Source organism: Pteropus medius, unplaced genomic scaffold, assembly GCF_902729225.1.
Source record: "Pteropus medius unplaced genomic scaffold, Ma_sr-lr_union100, whole genome shotgun sequence".
Taxonomy (NCBI): domain Eukaryota; kingdom Metazoa; phylum Chordata; class Mammalia; order Chiroptera; family Pteropodidae; genus Pteropus; species Pteropus medius.
In genome coordinates this window covers 2829393-2852506 of record NW_024340695.1, presented here as the reverse complement: position 1 = coordinate 2852506, position 23114 = coordinate 2829393, and the positions used below count along the sequence as shown (strand labels likewise).

General features: G+C 39.1%; 1 protein-coding gene across 1 annotated transcript in view; it reads right to left on the bottom strand.

Moving 5' to 3' along the window:
- The window catches only part of SYT16 (synaptotagmin 16), a 200621-nt gene that overhangs the window by 11299 nt on the left and 166208 nt on the right, over positions 1-23114 (bottom strand). The window contains exons 3-5 of the mRNA XM_039864486.1: positions 13478-13690; positions 8277-8533; positions 2603-3043 (exon numbers count right to left, since the gene is read on the bottom strand). Of these exons, the coding sequence (XP_039720420.1) occupies positions 2603-3043; positions 8277-8533; positions 13478-13690 (911 nt within the window). The remainder of the gene's footprint in view (positions 1-2602; positions 3044-8276; positions 8534-13477; positions 13691-23114) is intronic.

Here is a 23114-nt window from a genome sequence, read left to right as displayed (position 1 = left end):
TACGTGGAGAGCTAATAATACATTTAATATAGACCCCAATTCCCTCCTGTGTAATTTGTGCTTGAAGGTTTCTATGGAACCCATTTTCTCCATGCATGAGTTCTGTTTCTGTTTTCCGCAGCTTCTTGATGAATGTAGCAATACAGGGGACATTTTGTCTTCCCTAGAAGAGAAATGACCACTAGACATCTACCACCACATAGAACATTTGGCCTCTAGATCTGCTTCTTAAAATGCCAGATGCTACATTTTTACTCCAAAGGAAATCAATTATATTAAAAATGAGCACTTTTACCATGATTTGATAAGGAAGCCGACACATGGGCTGTGGATCTCAGACACCCAACAGGCAGCAGTTGAACCCGGGGGAGAGTCGTATTTTCTGTTACGTTTATTCCCATGCACACTTCTCCAAAGCACCAACCTTCGTGCATCGGACATGTCAGGAGGAGGAGAGCAAAGCAGATCACCAAGTTGATTTTCACCCAGGAAGCGGGCATGGAAATCAACCCTGAGGGGCAAACCAGCCAGCCTCCTGGAGCCATCACCTCCTGTACCAGAAACAACTGCACTGGACTTCACTCACAGCTTTCTTCTCAACATCTAAAATCATTTCCTAAAACTTCTTATCAGAACTCCAATGAATAAATGCATTAAAAAAATTAAATATTCTTCACATCTGTAGGAAAATATCTTGTTTACCAAGCCATGGGCACCTAGAATCCTGGGTTTTCATGGAATATAATTTATAAACTATAGGGCTGGGAGGTTTTAATGAGTGCTTTGTAGCCCCTAGTAGATGATGATAATCCAACAATGGAATACTAGCTTAGTTTGGGGTGAGGATCCCCCCCTTGCCTGTGCTTCTACGGAAGTATCTATTAGGGTACCTATCACTGCATAGTTTGCCTTTCCCATCAAATCTGAATCCTTATAAATCTCTCAGGTCACAGTGCACAGCCCAATGTCTGGCATAAAATCATGTTCAAGAAACAACCGATGAATGGAAAAATTTTTTTACTGTCAAAGGATTCATTTTTCCCACTCAACTCCATGCTCCTAGTACACAGCACAGGGCCTGGCACAGAGAAACGGGAGTATGATCAAACTTTTCCATAAGCTTTATAGTGCAGGATTCCTTCTGTGGCTTCTGTTTTCCATAATTCAGATATACTCTACTCAGAGCTTAAGATAAAAAGGATTTCAGCAGAGATGAGACACGATCTATCTTATGTTTTAAAAGGCTAATTCCGTCCCCTGCCTGCACCCCACCCCCATGTTGGGAATAGTCTGAAGGGGCAAAGGCAGAAGCATGGGGAATATTAGGAGGCTATTTTAATAATCCAGGCTATTTTAATAGTCCAATTCTGGTTGTATTTTGAAGATAGAGTCAAAAAGATTTCAGGTGGGAAGGAGAGAAGACACAAATGACTTCTAAGATTTTTGACCCGAGCAACTAAAAGGATGACATTACATTTAGCCAAGATGAAAAGACTAGATTTAGAGAGGCAAAATTCAGGATTTGAAGCCTGGAGATATTAATTTTGAGATATCTATTAAAAATTTAAGTGGCTGGAGCTCCCATCATCACACTCCAGCCTTCCCAACTCCTTATCTCTTCCTCAGACATGACAAGCGCCTTCCCACCTCCTGACACCTGCATGTACCATTCTCTCTGTCTAAAATCCTGTCCTCTATATGTCACCAGCTTTCTACGCTTGATTCCTTAAGTTCAGTATTTTATCACTACCTCAAAGAAACTTTCTCTGACTCTTCTAAACAAAGAGCAGCCTGTCATTCTCTTTCCTGGCCTGCCCTGGTTTGCCTACTATCACCTTCCTCCACCAGACTGAAAGCTCCCCGAGGAAAGAGGCATCATCTGTTTTGTTCTTTCCTGCATCCCCTTTGCCTGTACAGCACTGACATAGAGTAGGCACTCAGTAAACATTTTTGAATGGATGACTGATTGATCCAATAGCCCAAAATAGATACCTGATCTTTTTAAATGGTTTTTAAAAGGTGATATTTACACTAGATGACACATAACCCATGGTAACAATGGGTTGCCCATCCCATAGACACACATCCTCCACTGTCTTTCCTCAAAACCCCAGGGGATGCAGGGGATGGAGCACATGGAGGAGCTAGGTGATGTAAATGGAAAGTCTTAGAAGTGGTTCGAGTTCGGGGCTACTGTTACAGCATACTCAGGCACACTTGTTAAGGCCCTCATCTTGAGAGTCCTGTCTCTGAGACTCATCGTAATGCATACTAGGGGCAGGGTGGCGGGATGGGTGGTAGAACCATTTATTAGCTAACCAGAAGGCCTAGACACCTCTGTCGGTTTTCTCACGTCCTCTCCCTCACTGTCCTGTCATTTCCTAAACTGAACAGGGAATACATTCAGCAGGTTATAGGGAAGACAGCACAAAAAACCATTGTAGCATAAAGTGTAAATCATGGCTTACAAAGATAAGGAGAATCAAACAGAAAATTCAATTAAGGTGTTTGAATTCACTGGCTGAATGTACTAAACCAAGGGCTGATAATTCCATCCCCTTGGACATGCCACATCATTAGTGGTGCCATTTAACATACTCACACTGATATTACTTCTTGGCTCCAGAACCAGAGTCACGTTTGTCTCCCCTTCTGGGTGCAGGCGGCTGAGATAGAAGACTTTCTCTCCCATCACCCTTTCACGGGCCATCTTGCGGGCAGCGTACAGGCGGAAGCGGATGGCACAGGCAGTCACGTCTCTGGGCTCGAGCTTGGTGAAGGTGACCTTCTCCTTGAAGACAGGATTGGGGCCTCTCTGTATGCTCGTCCTGCCCCTCTGTTTTTTACTGGGCAGCAGCACTACGTGTACTTGCCAGGAGTTGATGCCACTTCGGTCCTTATCCGGGAGGCCCTGTGCTCTCACAATGGTCACTGTGAGCTTCTGGCTGGCAGCTCTATATTCAAAGATGACATCCATGTCACCACATTTTGAGATGGGTTCCGGGACCCCAGATGGCACCTGAAAATTGGTCCCACCCTGCTCCTGTTGCAGACAGAGGAAAAGATTAGGAATGGAAATGATAATGCCCATTTATGTTTTGGCAAGATGGGTCCCTTTGGTGCTCCTTCAGAACCCCACACTTTTTGACTGTTAGTATAATCCCTATATTAGAGGGATCTGTACTGAATTTACTGGTATATCTCTCCAGTAGATTGAGAATTTTTTGAAGGCACAGTACCTGACATATACAAATTTCCATAAATGCTTTTGGAATGAATGAACAAAGCTTTTATATTTTGCAAAGTATTTTCATATATACTGTCTCTCAAAAAGCACAATTGACCAAGATAATTGAAACCAGCTGAGATACTAAGTCTAAAATTAGTCAACTACACAACTGCCAAGAGGTAACTCTTCCTTGAGTCCCCAGGAGAAATGGTTGAGTCTGGGCCTGTGTTCTATGAGCCAGGACCTCCTGAACACAAGAATCCTGACAAAATGGGGACAGGTGACCCACATGGAAAATATTCAATCTCCATGGGAGAAGATTTGGGGTAGAGCTTCTCAAATGTTCATGTGGGCTTGAATCATCTAAGGATTCTAATTCAGTAGGACTGGAGTGGGCTTGAGATTCTGCACTTCTCAGAAGGTTGTAAAGATGTCATAGTTGACTTCAAACCACACTTTGAGTAGCATGGGCTTAGGAGGACCCCGCCCCTGCCCCCAGCAGCCATGTAGCAAACAGCAATACTGGACTTGGAGACAGAACACCTGGGCTGAATATATACATGAATGCCAAGCAGATATCATAACTCTACCACTGACTAGCTTTTGACCTTGGCCAGATAGGCCATTCTGTCTGTACTCTAGCTGAAAAATGAATATTAAGATGCCTACTTGATAGAGTGCTGCTGTGAAGTTTTAATAGACGTGGGAAAAAACCTGGCTCAGACCAGACACCATAAATATCTATTTCCATCACTAGACTGGTGCTACCTATTTTCAAACAGGCTCTCCTCATTATGAAATATCACCCTTAGACAGCAATTCACCTGTAGCCAGTTGGATCTGATGACCTCACTGAGAAAACTGAGCTGAACTGCATTTACTGTAATGAGCAACCACCTAACACACTATAAATAATGTCAACCTAATTTGATTTTTCCTCTGAAGGCATGACTCTAAGGCATAACTAAACTTTGGTCTGCTTCTAATTGTAAATCAGAATCAGTTCTTATTTATGAAATGGAACTAGACTTTGCTAATTTAAAGACCTCCTTTTTTTTTTTTTAAATCTGTATTAATAAAACATCTCAAAAATGCACATGTATCAGCTTAATTTTCCCACAGAGCTCAGGTGAAAGTGCATGGCTCTTGAGAATGAGATAGCCTTAGGAAGCTCAAGTCCATCACTGATGACCTTGATGCTGCTGGACGAGGTATTTAATCCTTTCCACTTTCCTTTTTTCTTTTTCAACAGTAAAATGGGGATGATACCTACTTTATAGGGTTGTTGTGAAAATTAAAGGACTTGACATATAGGAGACATCTAATAAATACCCTCTCTTAAGATTCACATTAGTCTACCAAGAAAATTTAGGCTTCTTGCAAAATAAAGGAAGCTTCTTTTAGCTTTTCCTCTGAGCATGCATTCGTGTGTGAGTGTTTCTATTCAGAGGTACTTAGTTTCAAGTGATAAAAGTGGTTGCTATAGAGACTTTTAAATACAACTGACTAGTGTAGATATAATATTAGAAGCAAGTCTCCAAGGAGTTAGGCCAACTCAAAAATCAAGGCATAGTCTTCTGTTAAAACTCCCGTCTATTCTAGCCTACTCTTGATCATCTCTGCATCGCTTGCTGGACCATAAGTGATAACGGCTAACATCTACTAAACCCTCCCTTATGCCAGGTATCACCCTAAAAACTTTGTAGACTGTAAAAACCGCTTTTATGCACTTCAGACCTTCTTAGCTTCACCTCTTGTTCCATCTCTCCTGACAGGCACAGCCTGTCTGAGCTCTAAGTGGCTTCAGCCTGGCACAACCCCACAGCCTTACCTCCCGTCATGCAATGTAATTCTCAGCTCCTACCACAGGCTCTATGTTGAAGTCAAGGCTTGGAAAGTTACAGAATCCTGCCTGGCTCTCACATATACAAAGGTCAGAGTGTGGGTGAGGTTAATGCTCCATGCAGTAAACTTTTCTCCCCTTGGAAAGATGTCCTGAGATTAGATTATGCGGCTTCTTAGAGTACGGTCCCACAAGATCAAACCGTGAGTCACACTTAGTGGTGGCCAACTGGATTACACATTCTTCCCTGCCTCACTCTTTTGTCCCTTGCTCTTCCCTGGGCTTGCATGTCCGAACAAAGTAGGCTCTGCTTTTTGGGAAATCCAGCTAAGAAACATTATCTTTTAAAATATTCACATTAACCTAACGAGGGAGGTATTTTAATATCTTCATTTTGTGGGGGAGGAAACTAAGACTTAGAAAGGCTGAGTAACTCACTCCCTGCTCCCAACATCACATGCCCATCCAGGACTATCCAGGATTTACCAGTACTAATGCTTGAAATCCCAAACTATATGTCGAATCATGATGTCTCCCTTCTTCCCCTCCAAAGCTTTCACCATAGCGATTTATATGTATAGTAAGTGTGTGAAATAAGAAGGGAACGAGATGAGAGATAGTTGGAAACACTCACTGCTTTAAATTTCACATCCTTTTAGCCCCCTGCTTTTAAAACGAGTTAACACTTCCCCAGTTTTGTCATCAACTTCAGGGCCAAGGTTAAAATATCCTAGTAAATGAGCACCTCTCCACTTTTCTATCAGCTATTCAGATAAAGGCCCACTGCACCTGCAGGTCTGTAGTAAAGTCCTGGGTTGGGGGTGGGAAGGACTCGGAAATAACTGAATAAGAAGCAGCCCCAGGCAGCGGCCTGGCTCTGGATGGGGACAATCCAAGTAGTGGCCCATAAAAAGTGGGATTTGTGGCCCCTTCCTGGGTTGATCTGAAATGAGGATTTGTGAAGCCTGGTATTTTCAAAGCAATTAATTATTTCAACACACTTTACCTATCACCAGGCAACTAAAGGCATGCCTCATGTGGTACTGTTAACACCGCTAATCCATCTGACCTTCCTGCAAGGTAAAAAATCTCTTCGTTTTTATCCCCATTTGGCAGATTTTAATTAACTTCTCAAGGCCAAGCAGTTAATCAGTGGAAAGCGGAGATGAAAAGTGGGACGCCTGCCTCCCTGCGTGCTCAGCACCACCAGCCGCCCTGCCACCGTCTTCCCTGCCGAGGCCTGGGTCTGCCAGAAAACACTGGTGGCCTTTCCCAGGAGAGAACCCACCAGCCTAAGAGGAAGTCACACTGCGTTACCGGTTTCCTTCTGAGGCAAAATAAATGACTCTTGTAGCTCTAATGTTGAGTTTTTCTTTAAAATGGGAATACTTGTGCCCCATTGTCAAAACCCATGGAGGTTTAAAGATTTTCTAACAAATTGTTTTAGTAAGATAGTGATGTCATCTGTGTGGCCCAAAGTAAACAGACCCACAACATGTTCTCGATGCCAGATACATGGGGGAAGACAGGGTTTTTAATACAGCTAAGAGGCAAATAAATCAATTCTTAAAAGGCAAGCTAAGTCTGCCAAGCAGGCAGTTACAGGAACTGCCTCTGAGCTGCATTTGAGGTTCTACTGTAAGAGCACCAAATTACAGTTTTTGTCTCAAAATAGATAGGAGATTGAATGGAGCACACGGAGATGTCTGGGTATTTTTGGAGTCTGAGAACATTTAGTGCCCTCAACACCAAGTCTTCTATTAAAGTTCCGTGAGGCAGGCAGATGGGTGGTTACCTGGGGAATGCGATTCTCAGCCTAATGGCACAGTGATCAGGGGACGGAGCATTACTAGGCAGGTAAACAGTTCTGTTTTGTTTTTGTGATGAGAGCCAAAAAGAATATTTTTAAATGTTAAACGTTACTGTGTAGGATCTGTATGACTCTCAGCAGAGAAGCAGAATTTTTTTTACAAAACTGATAAGGTTAATAGCTTTGGGTGTCTCTATATAAAAGGCAGCTTTAATGAGCCACAAACCACGTATCTCGAGCTGCCATCTCCGGTCCTTAGCAGAAATACCTCCTTACACCTCACGTGCACACCTCCTTACACTCCCTCTACACACCCCAGTGCGTGAGGAAAGCTCTGGAACACGATTTTCTGGGGGGTTTTTTCTTCTTCTTGATGAGCATTTGGTGTGTATGACAGTCCAGGTCCTAATAAGAGATTCATCCTGTTTATTTTCTGTCAGATGGTTGCTAACAAATTCCATTCACCCCTCTCTTTCCTCTATCCAAATAAATTATATTAAAGTTTCATATATTTATATGACTTATTTCATCAATATTAATTTCAAAGTAAGTATTAGACATCACTATTTAATATCTCTGACTGTCACAGAATCATAATAGGAAGGATTTCACTAATAAAGAATAGCAAATGCATGTAAGATAAGACAATGTTTGTAAAATCCTTAGCACAGTGCCTGGCACATAGTAATTGATCAATAAATTGTAATTTCTAACATCATCACCTCTAGTCACACCCCTGGTTGGTTAGGCGTATTCTGTATTAAGTTTTAATTGAAAAATAAATTTAGGAGAAGCAGCTTTTTATCACAGATTTGGTCCAAAAAGCAAAGTCAATGGCCAGAGTGTCATTACACACTAATGCCACCTTCTAGACCTTCAATTCAATTCAAAGCCAACAAATATGCTCATATCATAAGATCCTCATCTTAATACTTATATAATTTCACTTAGAAAACCACTGTATTTTAGTTTAATTTTCAAATAATTCTCATATTCAGATAATCATTACTTAAGATATGGGGTAAATAAAAATAGATTCCACTTAATTGGAACCATGAAGGAAATAAATCAGTCTCTTCAAGAACTAAAACTCCTTCACATAAAAAAGGAAGCCTGATTATTGCTGGGTCCATTCTGCTACCATTCTCCTTTTTCATTTCCATTTTGATGGAAATATATTTATGATTCTTTTATTGGTACACACAGGGGTCAGGCTTTGGTCATCTGAACAAAAGTTTATTTCAAATAAAGACACTTTAGTTCTTTGTTTTTCAAGGCGATGCTTCTTTGCTGTAGAAATTTTTTCTTGAGGAATTGGGGAGAGGAGGAGAACAAGAACAAGATCGAAGGGACGCAATACTCAAACAAGAAAAAATGGAAAACAAATAACTTGCCTCTGGACTCCACACAGAGGAGCTGTCCGTGGCATAGGAGTCTTCAAGTCCCCGGTTATTAAAAGCTGTCTCCATCTCCAAGCTGCCCTCTGTGGACTGGCGACTGAGGCTGCGGACCACGCTGGTCGCTTGAGAAGATGTGCCATGGTGCCTGATGTCTCCCACCTCACATGGGGACTGTGAGTGGGCAGAGATGGGGTCATCTTCACCATAAGACAGATTCTCAGAATAATTCAGTTGGCTGGCTCCATCCAAATCTAAATTTGCAATAAGGAAACTATTTCAAATGTATTATTATTTTACACCTATTTACCTAGGGAAATTGAGCATTAGCAACTATACCAATAAAGACCTCAAGAAAAAATCCCAGCAAATAACACTTGCAGAAATATAATTCCATTCATATGATGAGTAAACTTGGTTCATATAATCAAAAAGACCATTAGTTCTTTATACAGCGTAGAAGTGTAAATACTTTCTAATAATATGAATATAGAGTGTATATTTCTGTTAGGAGACTAAAATAAACACATTAGCATTTTGTGGGAGCTAGTGACCACAAGACTTTGGGGGTGGATCTAGAAAGCAAGAACAGCAGTCTACTATGGCAATAACATGGTCTCTTTGCTTTTCCATTCTGCCTTTTATCTTCCACGTCACCATATTACCCCCTGCTCAAAAGGCTTCAGTGGTTCAAGTAAAAAGTTCTCTGCTTCATCCATGGAAGGAAGACTGGACTTGGATTCAGATAATCTGGGTTTAAATTCTAGCTCTGCGTTAAGAAATTGGACAATTTGAATTGTCTGAATCCTTGTTTCCTCATCTATAAAATGATGCTATGAGCCATCAGACAGACATCAAATAATGTCTGCCTGCTAGCCACCAGGCCTTCCATAAATATTAGCCTTTGTCTGACCCAAACTGGTTTCATCCAAGCCAGCAAATCTCATTTTCTACTACCTTCCAACTCACTGTCTTCACCTGTGGTCTCACTGGCTCATGAAAATACTTGTGTATTTCTGTTCACAAAGGTCCTTAAGCTGTTCCTCTTGGACTTTCCTTCCTGTCTATCTAAAGTCCTAACAACTCCCAAATCTTCTTTGACTCCTTCAAACAGTAGCTTTCTCAAACCTCCTCTTCCTCCTTCCTCTTCTCCTTCTTCCTACCTCTCTCTCTCTTCCTTTTCTTCTCTCTCTCTCCCTCTCTCTCTCTCTTTCTCTCTCTCTCAGTACTTCCTCACTGTGTATTTGACAAACACACTAAAAAAAAAAAGTCCACAGAAAATGACAGAACAAGGGATATTCCATATGTAAAACTCTACAACATAAAGCAGAATTTTCTTCTAAGGCTCTAATTAGCACATCCATTCCTCACATACATGAACACTAAAATGTCCTATTAAACAGTGGGTCATCCATCAACGTGTGTAGCACCCAGCAGGATTGTAGCACAAAATCTAACTTTGCCAAGAAATTACCCCCATAAAATTGTCTCATGACTTCAGCTCCTATGGTGATAATACCTAGATCAGTAATAAGGGAATTTTCAAAAGCTACATTAAGCCTTGAAAAGCTATTCATAACTGAAAAACATTAGAACTATATTAATGTAACAAACCATTTTCCTTGACAGACATTCAAAGATGAATAAGAAAAGCAAATCTGGGGTACAAGTTGCAAGGAGGAGGAAAGGGAAAGGTGATTGATTCACTGTTACATAAAGCCGTCTTCCCGTGCTTTAAATTAAAGCAGATCAAGTCACCTTAAACACATACAGAGAAGTAATTGCCTGTTGTCAGAGAAATGTATCCTGGCTTCTTAGAAATTATAGGGCATAGTTATGTCACATCAACCATATTTATTTCAGCACAGATATTCTTGAATTTGTTTAGTCCATATCCCACTTTGATGGTGTGTAACCGATTACTTTCTTTCACTCTCCCGAATTCCTCTCTCCTGCCATCACCCATATACTCTTTTGCTTGCCATCTCTGACAGTCAGTTCTACCTGTCCATGTGGCTAGCCTACGGGCCCCAATCATTCAAACACTAATTTAGGTGTTGCTGTGAAGGTACTTTGTAGATGTGATTAAAGACCTTAAGTAGTTGACTTGGAGTAAAGGAGATTATCCTATATAATCAGTCCATTGAAAGACCCCAAGAGGAGAACTGAGGGGTCCTTGGAGAAGAAGAAATTTCATCTATGGGCTGCAGCTTGGGCTCCTACCTGAGAAGTTCAGCCTACTCTTCCCAACAGCCTGTTTTATAGATTTCAGAGCTGTGTGATTCTGTTGCCTAGCCTGCCCCCACAAGTGCTCTCTTCTTCGCAGAATATCTCTTTATATATGTATAAAGAGATCCCTGATATCATCTTGACATATATAAAATCCTGATTGATACACCATCTCAAACACAACTGACCACAAATTTTGAGCATAATTGAGCTGTTATTAATGACACAAGGAAGGTAATGTCTAGCTATTAAGTGCTATCCTAAGAACTAAATATTTCACAAGCAAAAATAAGGCCTTGCATGATAACCAAAGGAAAAAAACCTCCTATAAGTAAACTATTATTCTGCAGCCCGCCTTTCATACCCAAAGACTTGATGCACAACCTCTGATCCAGATCACTTAGCCCAAACCCTCTTTGACATTGTCAGGAATGCAGTGACAATTAATGCCAAATAACACTAAATTAGATACATGAGATAAGAGAGAACCTGTCTGAAATATGAAGATACCATTGCCTTAGTTCTAACAACCTCACCACTCAATCTAGAATGAAGGATCTTACTTAAGATGAAACATGAGACAACCTACCAGTAATTTATTCCTGGTTCAAATTTAGACCTTTAATTTCATTGATCTGATATTTTGAGTACATTTTTAAAGTAAGAATTGCCTGCAATTAAATTTGATCTTAGAAAATCATGTTTAAGGCAGAGTGGAAAATAGTTAAATAGAGAACAATTAAAAAAAAAAAAGTCCTCTCTGCTGTGGACCCTTAATCTCTTCATTATTCTTTATCGTTGAAACAAATTCGCCAAACTAAAGACAAACAAAAAGAAATGACACAGAAAAAAAATAATTCAATAAAAATTACATTATGGAAGGAACTGAAGTGTCCTACGATAGATGGTTGACTAAATAAGCTGTGGTACATATATACAATGGAATATTACTCAGCCATAAGAAGAGATGAAATAATGCCATTTGCAACAACTTGGATGGACTGTGAGATAATCATACTAAGCAAAATAAGCCAAATAGAAAAAGTTGAAAATCACATGATATCACTTATATGTGGGATATAAACCTAAAAGGAACAAATGAACAAGATAAAAAAACAGAGACTCATGGACATGGACAATGGACTAGTGGTTACCAGAGGAGAGGGAGGAGGGGGGAGGAGGAGAAATAAATAAAATAAAATAGAATATAAAATAAAAATTACATTAACATTTTCCTAGCATTTGATAAGCTAAAATTTAGCATGCAGTTATTCATTTCTAGAAAAATCCTGCTAATTTTTCCCAAAAATCTATAGGTAATTCATTCAATATAGTGGACTTTTTCCTCTCTTTAGTGGAGAAAATTTTACCTTTTCTATCACCATCTGTCAAAAAATTCAGAATCACCATTTATGACAAAGGTTGTGCTAATTTCAAGAATGGTAAGGGTTAGAGTGGTTATCAGAACTCTCAGAATATTGGCCAATAATATAAGTCAGAAACTAGATAGTTAGGCTTCTGGGAAATGGGGCCATTATCTTTAGAATTAAACAAGCTACTGCTAGGGAATTAACTGCTATTAACTTTCATTAGCTAACATTTGCCCTCTCAGTGGAACGAGAGACAAACAGGAGGAGGTGTGAGGAAATGCCAGTGTCAGTACTATGCTTTGGTTACATAAAGCTTTTATTTCTTGGCTTTTCTTGGGCTAAAAAGAATAGCAATAAAATATGTTATGTTAGCCCATATCAATAAATAAAATTACATGATGGATAGTAAATTATAATATTCCCGCTGATAAATAGAGTTTTTTTGTTGTTGTTAATTCTCCTTTTTTTCCTGTTCTTTTTTTGCCTGCCTCATCCTTATGTCAAGTCAGAAATTTCTTCTCTGTTATCTCTTACAATTTTGAGCTTTCCTTTTCCTCTTTCTACTGTTCTGTGTTGAAAAACATGGTAGAGCTACAAGTATGCTTCCACTGGTTTGAGTAATGACATGCCCGAAGGGAAAGAAAGAACATATTAGAGAATCCAGGTCATTTAGAACAGGTCACTAAGGAGGATATATTGTGACATTTTCACAAGCTTTTTACCCAATACACTTACTTCACAGACCTTTCCCTGTCCTGACGTCCTGTGCAGGGTTCTGGGCATAAAAGAAATATTGTACTGTTTTTTTTCTAGGCTATTTTGCCTTAGTGGTTGGGATGGAGGAGGACTCTTATCAAGGTCTACCCACTGTCACAAGCTGTGCTTACACTACCTTCGAGTATCCCTCCTCCCCTTTGTGAAAGGTAAACTTGGTATGAAGATGCTAGAAAATGGCATAAGACCTCACTCTTGCCGAGTAATTCTCATGTAGGATGGGGCTGGAGTGGGGGTGTCCAGAAACTACAGGGAATGAGAGAGAGTGTACAGGGCATGCGTCGTTTGGAAGAAGGTTATTCAATGTTATTATAATACATATTTTTATTTGGAAAATAAAACATACCTATTGACTTAGTAATACAAGCAATTAAGAGAAAGGCTTTAAAAACCTTCTGAGGTCCTATAAATACATGGAAAATAGACTCTCATTCCAAATGGGAGCATCTCAATGTCAGTGGAAAGGTAAGTGAAATTTTTGTACTTATCAGAAGGAAACAAGACTTTATAAAGCTTGATAAATACCGTTCTAGTCATTAGAATTCAAAAAGAACAAAGCAAAAACAACAAAGAAGGAAGGGGTCCCAGCAAATGGGGTCAAGGCTTCGGCACTTCTGATCCATTCCCTTCCCTAGTTCCCTGCAGGACAAGACCCCTGCGAAGTTTGAAACAGCCCTTTACACTGTCCCAGCCTCTGGGTCCTGCCCTGTTCTCTCTTCCTCTCTGGACTCTCAGATGAAAGTGCAGTAGTTACGTGACTCCAAAACATCCTTCCCAGTGGCTATCCCTGGTCTAGACAAAGAAAGGGTCCAATGCAAAGAATACCTTCACAAGCAGACACTTCTGTGCTGTCCTCTCGACCCGTCGAGAGCAAGCGGCAGAATTTTGGGTTCTGCTCCAATCCTGTCTGCTTTCTGTTCTCAGATGCTCGTGAACGGAAACTCTGGGACCGGGACACAGAAATCTCAAATTGTTTGATCACCTCCTCGTCAGTGTCTGAAGATGTGCATGGCTCTTCATCATCTCCAAAGCTGGTAACTGGGAGCAAACAAAAGCCATGAGTCTCAGGTGAGGTCCGTGAGAATACAGAGATAGACAACAGGAGAAATAGAGAACATGGGTGTTTAGTCTGGATCAAGCAGTCTCAAATTGGAGAGAAAGAATTTAAAGCCTGTTTGAAACACAAATTTGAGTCCAAACAAATAAAACAGGAAGAGAAGGCTTATGAGAATAATTAGAAATTTATGGCTAAAACCCAGGAGAAACCATTGGGACAATGCTAATTAATACAATGAGCCCTCTTTTTGACCTGACAGCCCATCTGATTTGTTATGTTGCCCACACAGATTCTTAACAGTTATCCATGCCTGTGCCTTATGTGCAGTTCTGGTCATCGGGGATGGAAAACATGTTCTTTGCCTCATCTCAGTTATGAAAGCTCACTGAGCCAAGCCCCACTTCAGAGAGGAGATATTTGCAACTGAGATTTTCCGAGAGAGAGAGAGAGAGAGAGAGAGAGAGAGAGAGAGAGAGGAGATCTAGTTTATACTAGAAACATTCTGATGCATTTCTCAACACCAACAACCCAATCCAAACATCATTTGAATTATTCATACCACTTTCCCCACATCTCTAGCACACTGGTCCTCTTTCAATTTCTCCAGCATATCCAGATTGTTCATACCTTTAAATCCTTTGCCTTTATTGTTCCTTCTGCCTGGAAACCTCCCTCCCCAGGTGTTTGCATGGCTCTCACCATTCACTTGTCAGCCCAACTGTCACTTCACCCTAAACACTTCCCTGATCATCCTTCCTTAAGCAGTTCTCTTCATAGCGCTTTATTTCTCTCTTCTCTCCCATGACATCCATAAAAATAAAGACGTCTTCTGTTTTCTTAAATGATGTGTGCCCATTATGTAAAAAAATGCCTGTTGCGCAGTTAGTGCTTAATAAACACTCGTTCAATGTTGAATAAATTGGCAAATACCCAGTGTTTTCTCCCAGCTGAAGACCCCCACCCCCCAACATACTCATCCATGGTTCCCTGTCCCTGGAATACTCTTCAGCACCCATCTAAACTATTCGAGAATTTAGCTTATCATTCAGGTTTCAGCATAGACATCACTGCTGCCAAAAGCCTTTCCTTGGCCCCTTACATCAGGTGCAGGGCTCCTTCCACACGATGTAAAATGACTCTCTCTCATGCCCTGTTAGTGCTCCCTCCAGTGTTGTGACAGAATTACCTATTTAATTGCCGATCATACCACCTCGCCTATACACACCAGGAGAGAAAGGGGCACAGCAGAAGGCCCACTTTTGCCTCCCTCCAGGCCCTATCTCTGTGCCAGGCACATGGCAGACTACTCTGTAAATATTTGCTGCATATGAATTGGAAATGATAACTAATGGGGAGTTATTTTTTAAACATTTCCTCCTTCCATCCAAAAGCCACAATGATTCTGGGGAAGAATATGGTTGTTACTTCACAGATGGGTCCTGAAGATCACTTCTAAATCAGAAGCTAAGAAAAAAATTTTAAGTGAGAAAAATACTTCCAACACCAGCCTGGTCAAAATTTTTATTCTATGGCTTATTTAAGCGTTTATATTTCTGAGGTTCTCTGGAATGACAATAATAACAAACACTTTTGGATACTTTTTATGTGCCAGGAACTGTCCTAAATGCCATACACATATTATCTCATTTAATCTACATGAGACCCCTATTATTGTTCCCATTTTCCAGGTAAGAAAATTGAGGCAGAAAAAGTCTACAACTGCCAGTAAGGGGCAGAATCAAGACGAATCAAGGCAGCCTGTTTCTCTAGGTCATGTCTCTAATCACTATGCTGGAGAACCAGAGAAAGTTGGAAATAACTCTTATTCTACATGCTTACATTGACCAGCTGAGTCCCTGTGGTCAAGCGCCTTAAGCTCTCTGGCCCTGTTTCAACGTCTGTGGATCGTTTCTAATGTCTGGATCATTTCCCAGGTCTTTTCTAGACCTAAATCCTCCAACTCAAAACTTCCTGACCACAGGCATTAAAATTAGATCTGCTTCTCTCTTTCATGGAACAATGAATCTAAGAACATGAGAGCACACTGTTATCAGCTCACTAAATTTTATTGGCTGTGACCAGCACCATGGGAGGACCCGAAAAACTAAGTGTCAGAAGAGACTAGGTTTCCCACTAATACTCCAACACTGTCCCCACAGAAAGCCACCACCACGGGCAGTCTGCTCATGTCTCAACATGCTCATGTTTCAACATAGCACTGTGGTATGGGGAGAACCCTCACATATAGAAAGGATCTAGACACCTATTGGAACAAAATTAAACTCATTCCACCTTTAGAGTGTAGGGCCAGCTAAGCACCTGGGAGGGAGTCAGGGAGAAAATGCATGGGAGGGGTGGTTGAATTACACATCTTTCCAACTCAGATTCCATTCCATCGGTATTACTAGGTCATTTTTTTTTAAAATTTAAGTAGTCATAAATCATCCATTTCAATTTTAGTGAGTTAGCTCATGGAAATTTCCACATGTATAAAATAAGTAATTAGAAGTCATTAAGTTACCCATATGCGGTCCTTGATTTTTTTCCCAGTGAGTCACTGATCACCCATGGAGCAAAGATTCTCCTCACTTGATATAATAATCTTAATAGTAATCATAACATTTTCCATTTACTAAATATATACTATATGTCAGGCACCTTTCTTGGGACTTTGCGTATATTATTCCATTTAATCATCACAGCTACACCATGAACTAGATATTATTATTATTATTCTCACTGTAGAGATAGGAAACAGAGGCACAGAGGAGTTATGTAAGCTGTCCTAGGCAACAAAGGTAGCACAGTAACAAAGCTGGGATTTAAACATATAAGTTATGTCCTTAGCTACTGTGTACATCATCAGACATCATTGCATCAGGACACTAGAGCCATATCTAACTTATTTTTCAGAGTGAGGTAATAGAGAACTCTGCTGCTTCTACCCTGAAATATGCCAGGAGATTGCTCCCTTTGTGAGAAGAGCAGAGCAGTGGGAAGAACAGTAAGTCCATGTGGGAGTGTATGCATACAGGCGGGCTGCAGTATAACTGGCTATTGCTCCTTATGGGATTATAAATACAACTACTGTGTTATTCTAAGCATCATTCCCCAAGGATCTCAGGGAATTCTCCACCTAAACACAAAACCTGCCATCCCTCTTGGGAACACTGAGCAACAACAGAGGTGAATAGTGGCTCTATTACAATAATAAAAGCAGTCCCGTATACAGCATTTGTCATGTGTCAGGACTTTGTAGATCTTAACTTATTCACTCCTCACAATAACCCAATGAAATAGGTACTTTATTACCCCCGTTGTATGGATGGGAAACTGAAGCACAGTAAGGTTAGTAATTTGCCATAGTCATAACTGTTAATAAATAATGGAGCGATATTCAAACCCAAGCTATCTCACTCCAAAATCAACATTATTAATGACCACATTATGCTTCCTCTATTATCTGCTGCCTCAAGCAAAAAACTTCTTAAATCCTGGTTAAAATTTACACAACTCCATTTTGTCACTGAGAAGACAAAGTCACATAGATTGAGCTGAAAAGAATTTTCATAAGCGTCCATCTATTCCCTCATTTTCACAAAGAGAAACCAAAGCCCCAAAAGGCCAAGCATTTTACCCACAGGTGCACCACTCCAGGCCCAAAGGCAGGTCTCCAGTGTTCCAAGTCAATGGTTTTGCAAACTCTCTCACCAATGGGTTAGTTTTTCTAATTCAAATCTCAATTCTTGTAATTGTTTTTTATCATTTTTTATTATTAGTTTCAAGTATACAGCACACTGGTTAGACATTTACAGAGTTTATAAAATGATCTCCCTCATTACTCTATCTTCCCTCTGGCTCTACATGTAGCCATTACATCACTGCCGACTGCATTCCCTATGTCATGCTCCGCATCCCCGTAACCATCTATCAGCTACTAATTTGTACCTCTCTAACCCTTAATCCCTTTCTCCCAGCCTTCCCACCCCCCTTCTCTCTGGCTATTACCAGATTGTCCTCTATATTTGTGTTTGTTTTTGGTTAGTTATCTTTCTCTGTCTGACTAATTTGCTTAGCATAATCTCAACTCTTCTGTTGTTGAAAGATCCCAGCTACTCACCTTGTAATGAGTCTATGTCAACAACTGAATAGTTGAATAGTTATTATCAACAGGACAAGTAATTACAAGTGTTGGAGAGGATGTGGAGAAAAAGGAACCCTCGTGCACTGCTGGTGGGACTGCAAATTGGTACAGCCACTATGGAAAACAGTATGGAGGTTCCTCAAAAAACTAAGAATTGATCTACCATATGATCCAGCAATTCCTCTACTGAGTATGTACCCTAAAGACTTGAAAACTCATATCCGAAAAGATATTTGCACACCGATGTTCATAGCAGCATTGTTCACTATGGCCAGGACATGGAAGCAACCATAGTGTCCTATGATAGATGACTGGATAAAGAAGCTGTGGTACATGTATACAATGGAATATTAGCCATAAGAAGAGATGAAATACTGCCATTTGCAACAACATGGATGGACCTTAAGATAATCATGCTAAGCAAAATAAGCCAGACAGAAAAAGTTGAAAACCACATGATATCACTTATATGTGGGATATAAACCTAAAAGCAACAAACAAATAGGACAAACATACAGAGACTCGTGGACATGGACAATAGAATAGTGGTTACCAGAAGGTAGAGGAGGGAGGAGGGTGGAAGAGATAGATCGAGTAAAGGGGGTCAAATACGTGGTGACAGAAAGAAATCTAACTATGAGTGGTGAACACACAATGCACATAAATTGTACGCCTTAAACTTACTGCATTTCATTAACCAATATCGCCATAATTTTTTTAAAAATTGAATAGTTGATCTGAGTTTCATTCAACTTAAATCTTTGAAAATCATAGTCTCATCTAAGTTATGGCACTTATTTCAGAGTTAAGATAGTATCTTGTGACATGACATATCAAATACCAAGTTCAAACCCCTTTCAAGCTAAGTATGTGGGAAATAGCACAGTGGGAATTTGTATTAAAATCTTCACTTCTTTATCCAATTAGCTTGCTAAAATAACAGAAAAACAAGTTGCACAATTACCAGTGATGTAGATACATCTTGAAATTGTGATTGTTCATTTCACTCAAACACAGAATGCAGAGAGATCTTGGATATAACCTAAATATCCATCACCAAAGAGAAGTCAGATTCTTCTGCAACCTTTGTTCATGTACTGTTGAGGTAATACTGTGGGCTTCCTGCACTAACAGGAAGTTGATGACAGGCAGAGAGAGCTATCTGTAGACAGACCAATCAATGCCTAATGCCTAATTCAATGAAGGCAGATTGTCCCTCCTCCAAATTTTAATGATTTTTTTTCTAGTTTAAATAAGGAGAGGCAGAGGAAACACTATCTTCATCTTCTATATTTAAGAGACAGGAAGGTGGGGCCCCAATGCCACAGAAACTGCCTGTCAGGTATAACACCAGTTAAGGCTAGAGTGGTTAAGAATATGGAATCTGGAGTCAAGCTGCCTCAGTTTGAATCTGGTATCTTCCAAATGCTAGTTTGAGACCTACAGAAGCTCTGTAATCTTTCTGATGAGCATCAGTGTCCTTATTTTGATACTACTCACTTCTTAAAGTTGTTGAGAGGACTAAATCAGATAAACCATATAAAGGCACTTAGCGTATACCTGGCATATATATTAACTATTATTATTATTATGCCCTATCATGGCAGTGCCCTGTGTGGAAACTCTTTTATGAAGCCTTACATTTACATCCCAAGGAACGAATGTGCCCGTTCTTACAGGGTCTAACTTAAAAATTCATCATCAAGGGTGCTGTGGGGGAAGGGTTGAAGAAACAAGAGCTGGGACAGGAGAAGATTTAGTTGATATGTGGTTTGTATGACCCTCCTTACCTCACTATCTTTCTCCCCAAATCTGGAGGTGGAGCGCTCTGTAAGAGTTGGCAATGCTGTCTGCATGTGGGCAGTGCCCAACACCTGCTCATGTTGTTGTTTCTTTTAAGGCAACAAAACCATCAACTGGTGATGCAAAGAGATTATTTCTTAAGCTTGTCTGCTGTTTTACAAATGTAAGAAGAATTTCTAAATGATCGGTGCAGCTCCAAATTTATTAATTCCTTCCCACCCACATAGGAGCAATTAGGTGGAGGGAAGTACTGCTCATGTCTTAGAGATGGAAAGTGGAGATAGGTAGGGGTGGGCTGTGCTCAGTTGTGCAGTACTGGGGTGCTACTTTTAGCTACAATTGCAGGAAATCCCTTATATGCCAGATTTCTCAATACCCACAGCAAATGTCTGCCCATGGTGACATGGTGATAGGGATAAAAATAAAAACAAGACATTGGTTAACTTGAAAAAGCAGAAGGCAGGTCAAAGGTGACAACTGCCCATTTCAGATCCTAGGTCAAAGGTGACAACCCCCACATTTCTAGAAGCATGATCCAGCCATTCTTGCATCCAGGCAGCATAGGAAAAGATTTTTATAAATTATCCGGCCTTGTTTTTTTTCACACTATGCTCTTTGGAGGTCTAGGGTTCCACAAAGGAGCTACAATGCCACTGTAAAAGTGGAGAGGGGGGTGGTTGCACTGAACAGGTTAAGCTATATGCCCTCTACCATCAGGACTATTTCGTTTTAATATGGTTTATATTTTTTTATAAGATTCTGTTGAGAAATTTAAAAATAAGAGTCCTGACACTTTTTAAAAGCTTGAAAAACTTAGATATAACCCAACTCCCTCATTCTAGAGAATAGAACCTAAGACTAAAACTACTAAAGGGACTTATTTATAGTCAAATAGCTAGTTAGTGGCAGAGGAAAAATTAGCATCTGGTTCTCCTGTGCACACCTGTTTTGTCACCCTACAACTTGTCTGAGCTGTTTTGACAACTCCATTTCGTACATGAACAAAGAGATGACACTTGTAATAGTTAAATATAAGTGAGTCAAATAAAAAATCTTTTATTAAAATTAGTAAAATACAGATTACTATGCAAGGGAAAAGTAAGTTACAATATTGAGGATTCCAGTTCTGGTAACAGCAGAATAAGTGATTCAAACTAACCTACTAATAACAATTATAAATTCACATAAAATGAATTTGAAACCAACTATTTAAGTCAGAGAATGAGCAACAGCAGGCAGAAACTATAGGAAATCCCGTTTTTGAAAGAAGAAAACTTTACTGGATGAAATACATGGTTACATTGTTTTTCTGCTAAAAGTACTTCAAAGTCAATGAGGCACAGGGCATCTAGGACTCAGGCAGAAATCAAAAGCTTTATTGACTTGAGGTGTCAGAGGACAAAATTCAGGGCAGCCAGAGCAGCTGGAAATAAGAGAGACCCCAGAAAGGAGGGCACCACAAAGAGAAAACCCCAAGATCACATATAAATTCAAATACTTGGCTAAAACTTGAACTATGAATGTATGGGGGGAATCGAAGGAAACCAGAAAAAGTAAAAGCTAGAAGGCTAAAATTTGAGCATTTTGGCTGTAGTATACCTTAGGGGAGACTGAGTTGGGAGTTTGAGTCTAGCCAAGTTAGAGGGCTTGGCAGACACCCCAGGTTTTCCATTAAAACTCTAGAAGAGTCAACCTTAGAAGTAACACTAAAACTGAACTAAAACTGAAACAAGCCCAATGTAACAAAGTATAAAAGTATACTTCACGAGTTGAAAAGAATTAACTAGTAATTTAGTTACAAAAAGTAACATTCTTCACAGGAAGATGGAAGAATCTAATGCCTCTACAACATTTCATTCATAATGTCCAGTGCAAGATCAAAAGTTACCAGCCATACAAAGCCACAAGAAAAATGTGAATCATAAAAAAACAAACAGACGGTCAACAAAAACTAGCTTCAAGATGACTCAGACGTTGGATGTACAAGACAAAATCTTTAAAGCATCTATTATATTCAAAGGGAAAAGTGTCATAATGAATATACATAAGGGTAATTTCAGCAGAGAAATGGAAATAATAAAATAGAATTAAATAAATCATTATAATTGAAAATAAAATGTCAGAAATAACAAATCATTTACTGGGTTGGTTTTATAGCAAATTTGAGATTGCAATGAACTTTGAAATATCTCAATAGAGAGAAACCAATCTAAAGAATGAAAATTTGGAAAAAAAATAAATCCTCAGTGAACAAGGATAGTATATCAAGTTGTATAAAATATGTGTAACTGAATTCTAAGAAGGAAAAAATAAAACGAAGAAAAAAATGTGGAAGAAAATATTTTTAAAATAATGGCTGAGAATCTCCCAAATTTGGTGAAAAAACAATTAACATACAGATTGAAAAATTTGAACAACCTAATTCAAAAGTTCAATAGCTCAGCAAATCATAATCGACCAGCTGAAAATCAAAGATAAGAAAAATGTCTGAAAATAGGAAGGGAAAGAAAAACACATTACACACAGAAGAACAAAACACATTACATACAGGAGAACAATAATACAAATGAAAAGCAACTTTTCTTAGAAAAAAAATTGAAGTCAGAAAACAATGAAATTACATATTTAAGTGCTGAAAGAAAAAACTGTCAATGCTGAATTTTATATCCAGAGAAAATCCTTCAAAAAGGAATGTAAAATAAACACATTTTCATATAAAATAATAGGGAATTCATTAGATCTGCATTTCAAAAATATTTTTAAAAAGTTCTTCATGTGAAAGATACCTGGTAACAAACTAAATCTCAGATCTAAAGGAAAGAATAAAGAACAATAATAATAATGGTACATATGTGGGTAAATATAAAAAATATTTGATGTTTTCTTCTTTTACTTTTTTCTAAAAGGTAACTAAAAATATGTACTATTGCATTGTGCCACTGATAAAATGTGGAGGAGAAAATATGAGATAACAATAACACAAAGGAGAAGAAAGGTAATGATTTATACTATTGCAAAATATAAATCATTATAAAGTGGTATAATGTGGTATAATGCAAATAGTAAATATTGCAAAGTGATACAATGTTAACTCAAAGTGGATTGAGATGAACTTAGGATTTGTATGTAATTCTTAGGGCAACCAATGAAAAAAGAAAATACAAACAGATATAGCTAAAAATTAAATAAATTAAAATTGAATGCTAAAAACAACAGAAGCAACAGAAGATAAAAATCTGATACCGCAAATAGAAAACAAACATCAAAATGACATACCTAAACCCAATAATGTTCACACATTAAATGCAAATGAAATAAATATCCCATTTGAAAGTAGAGTTTGTCAAACTAAACAAAAAAGCATGATCCAACTTTACAATGACTATAAGAAACATACTTTAAATATAAATACACAGACAGGTTAAAGTTAAAGGATCTTAAAAGATATGTAAACTGTA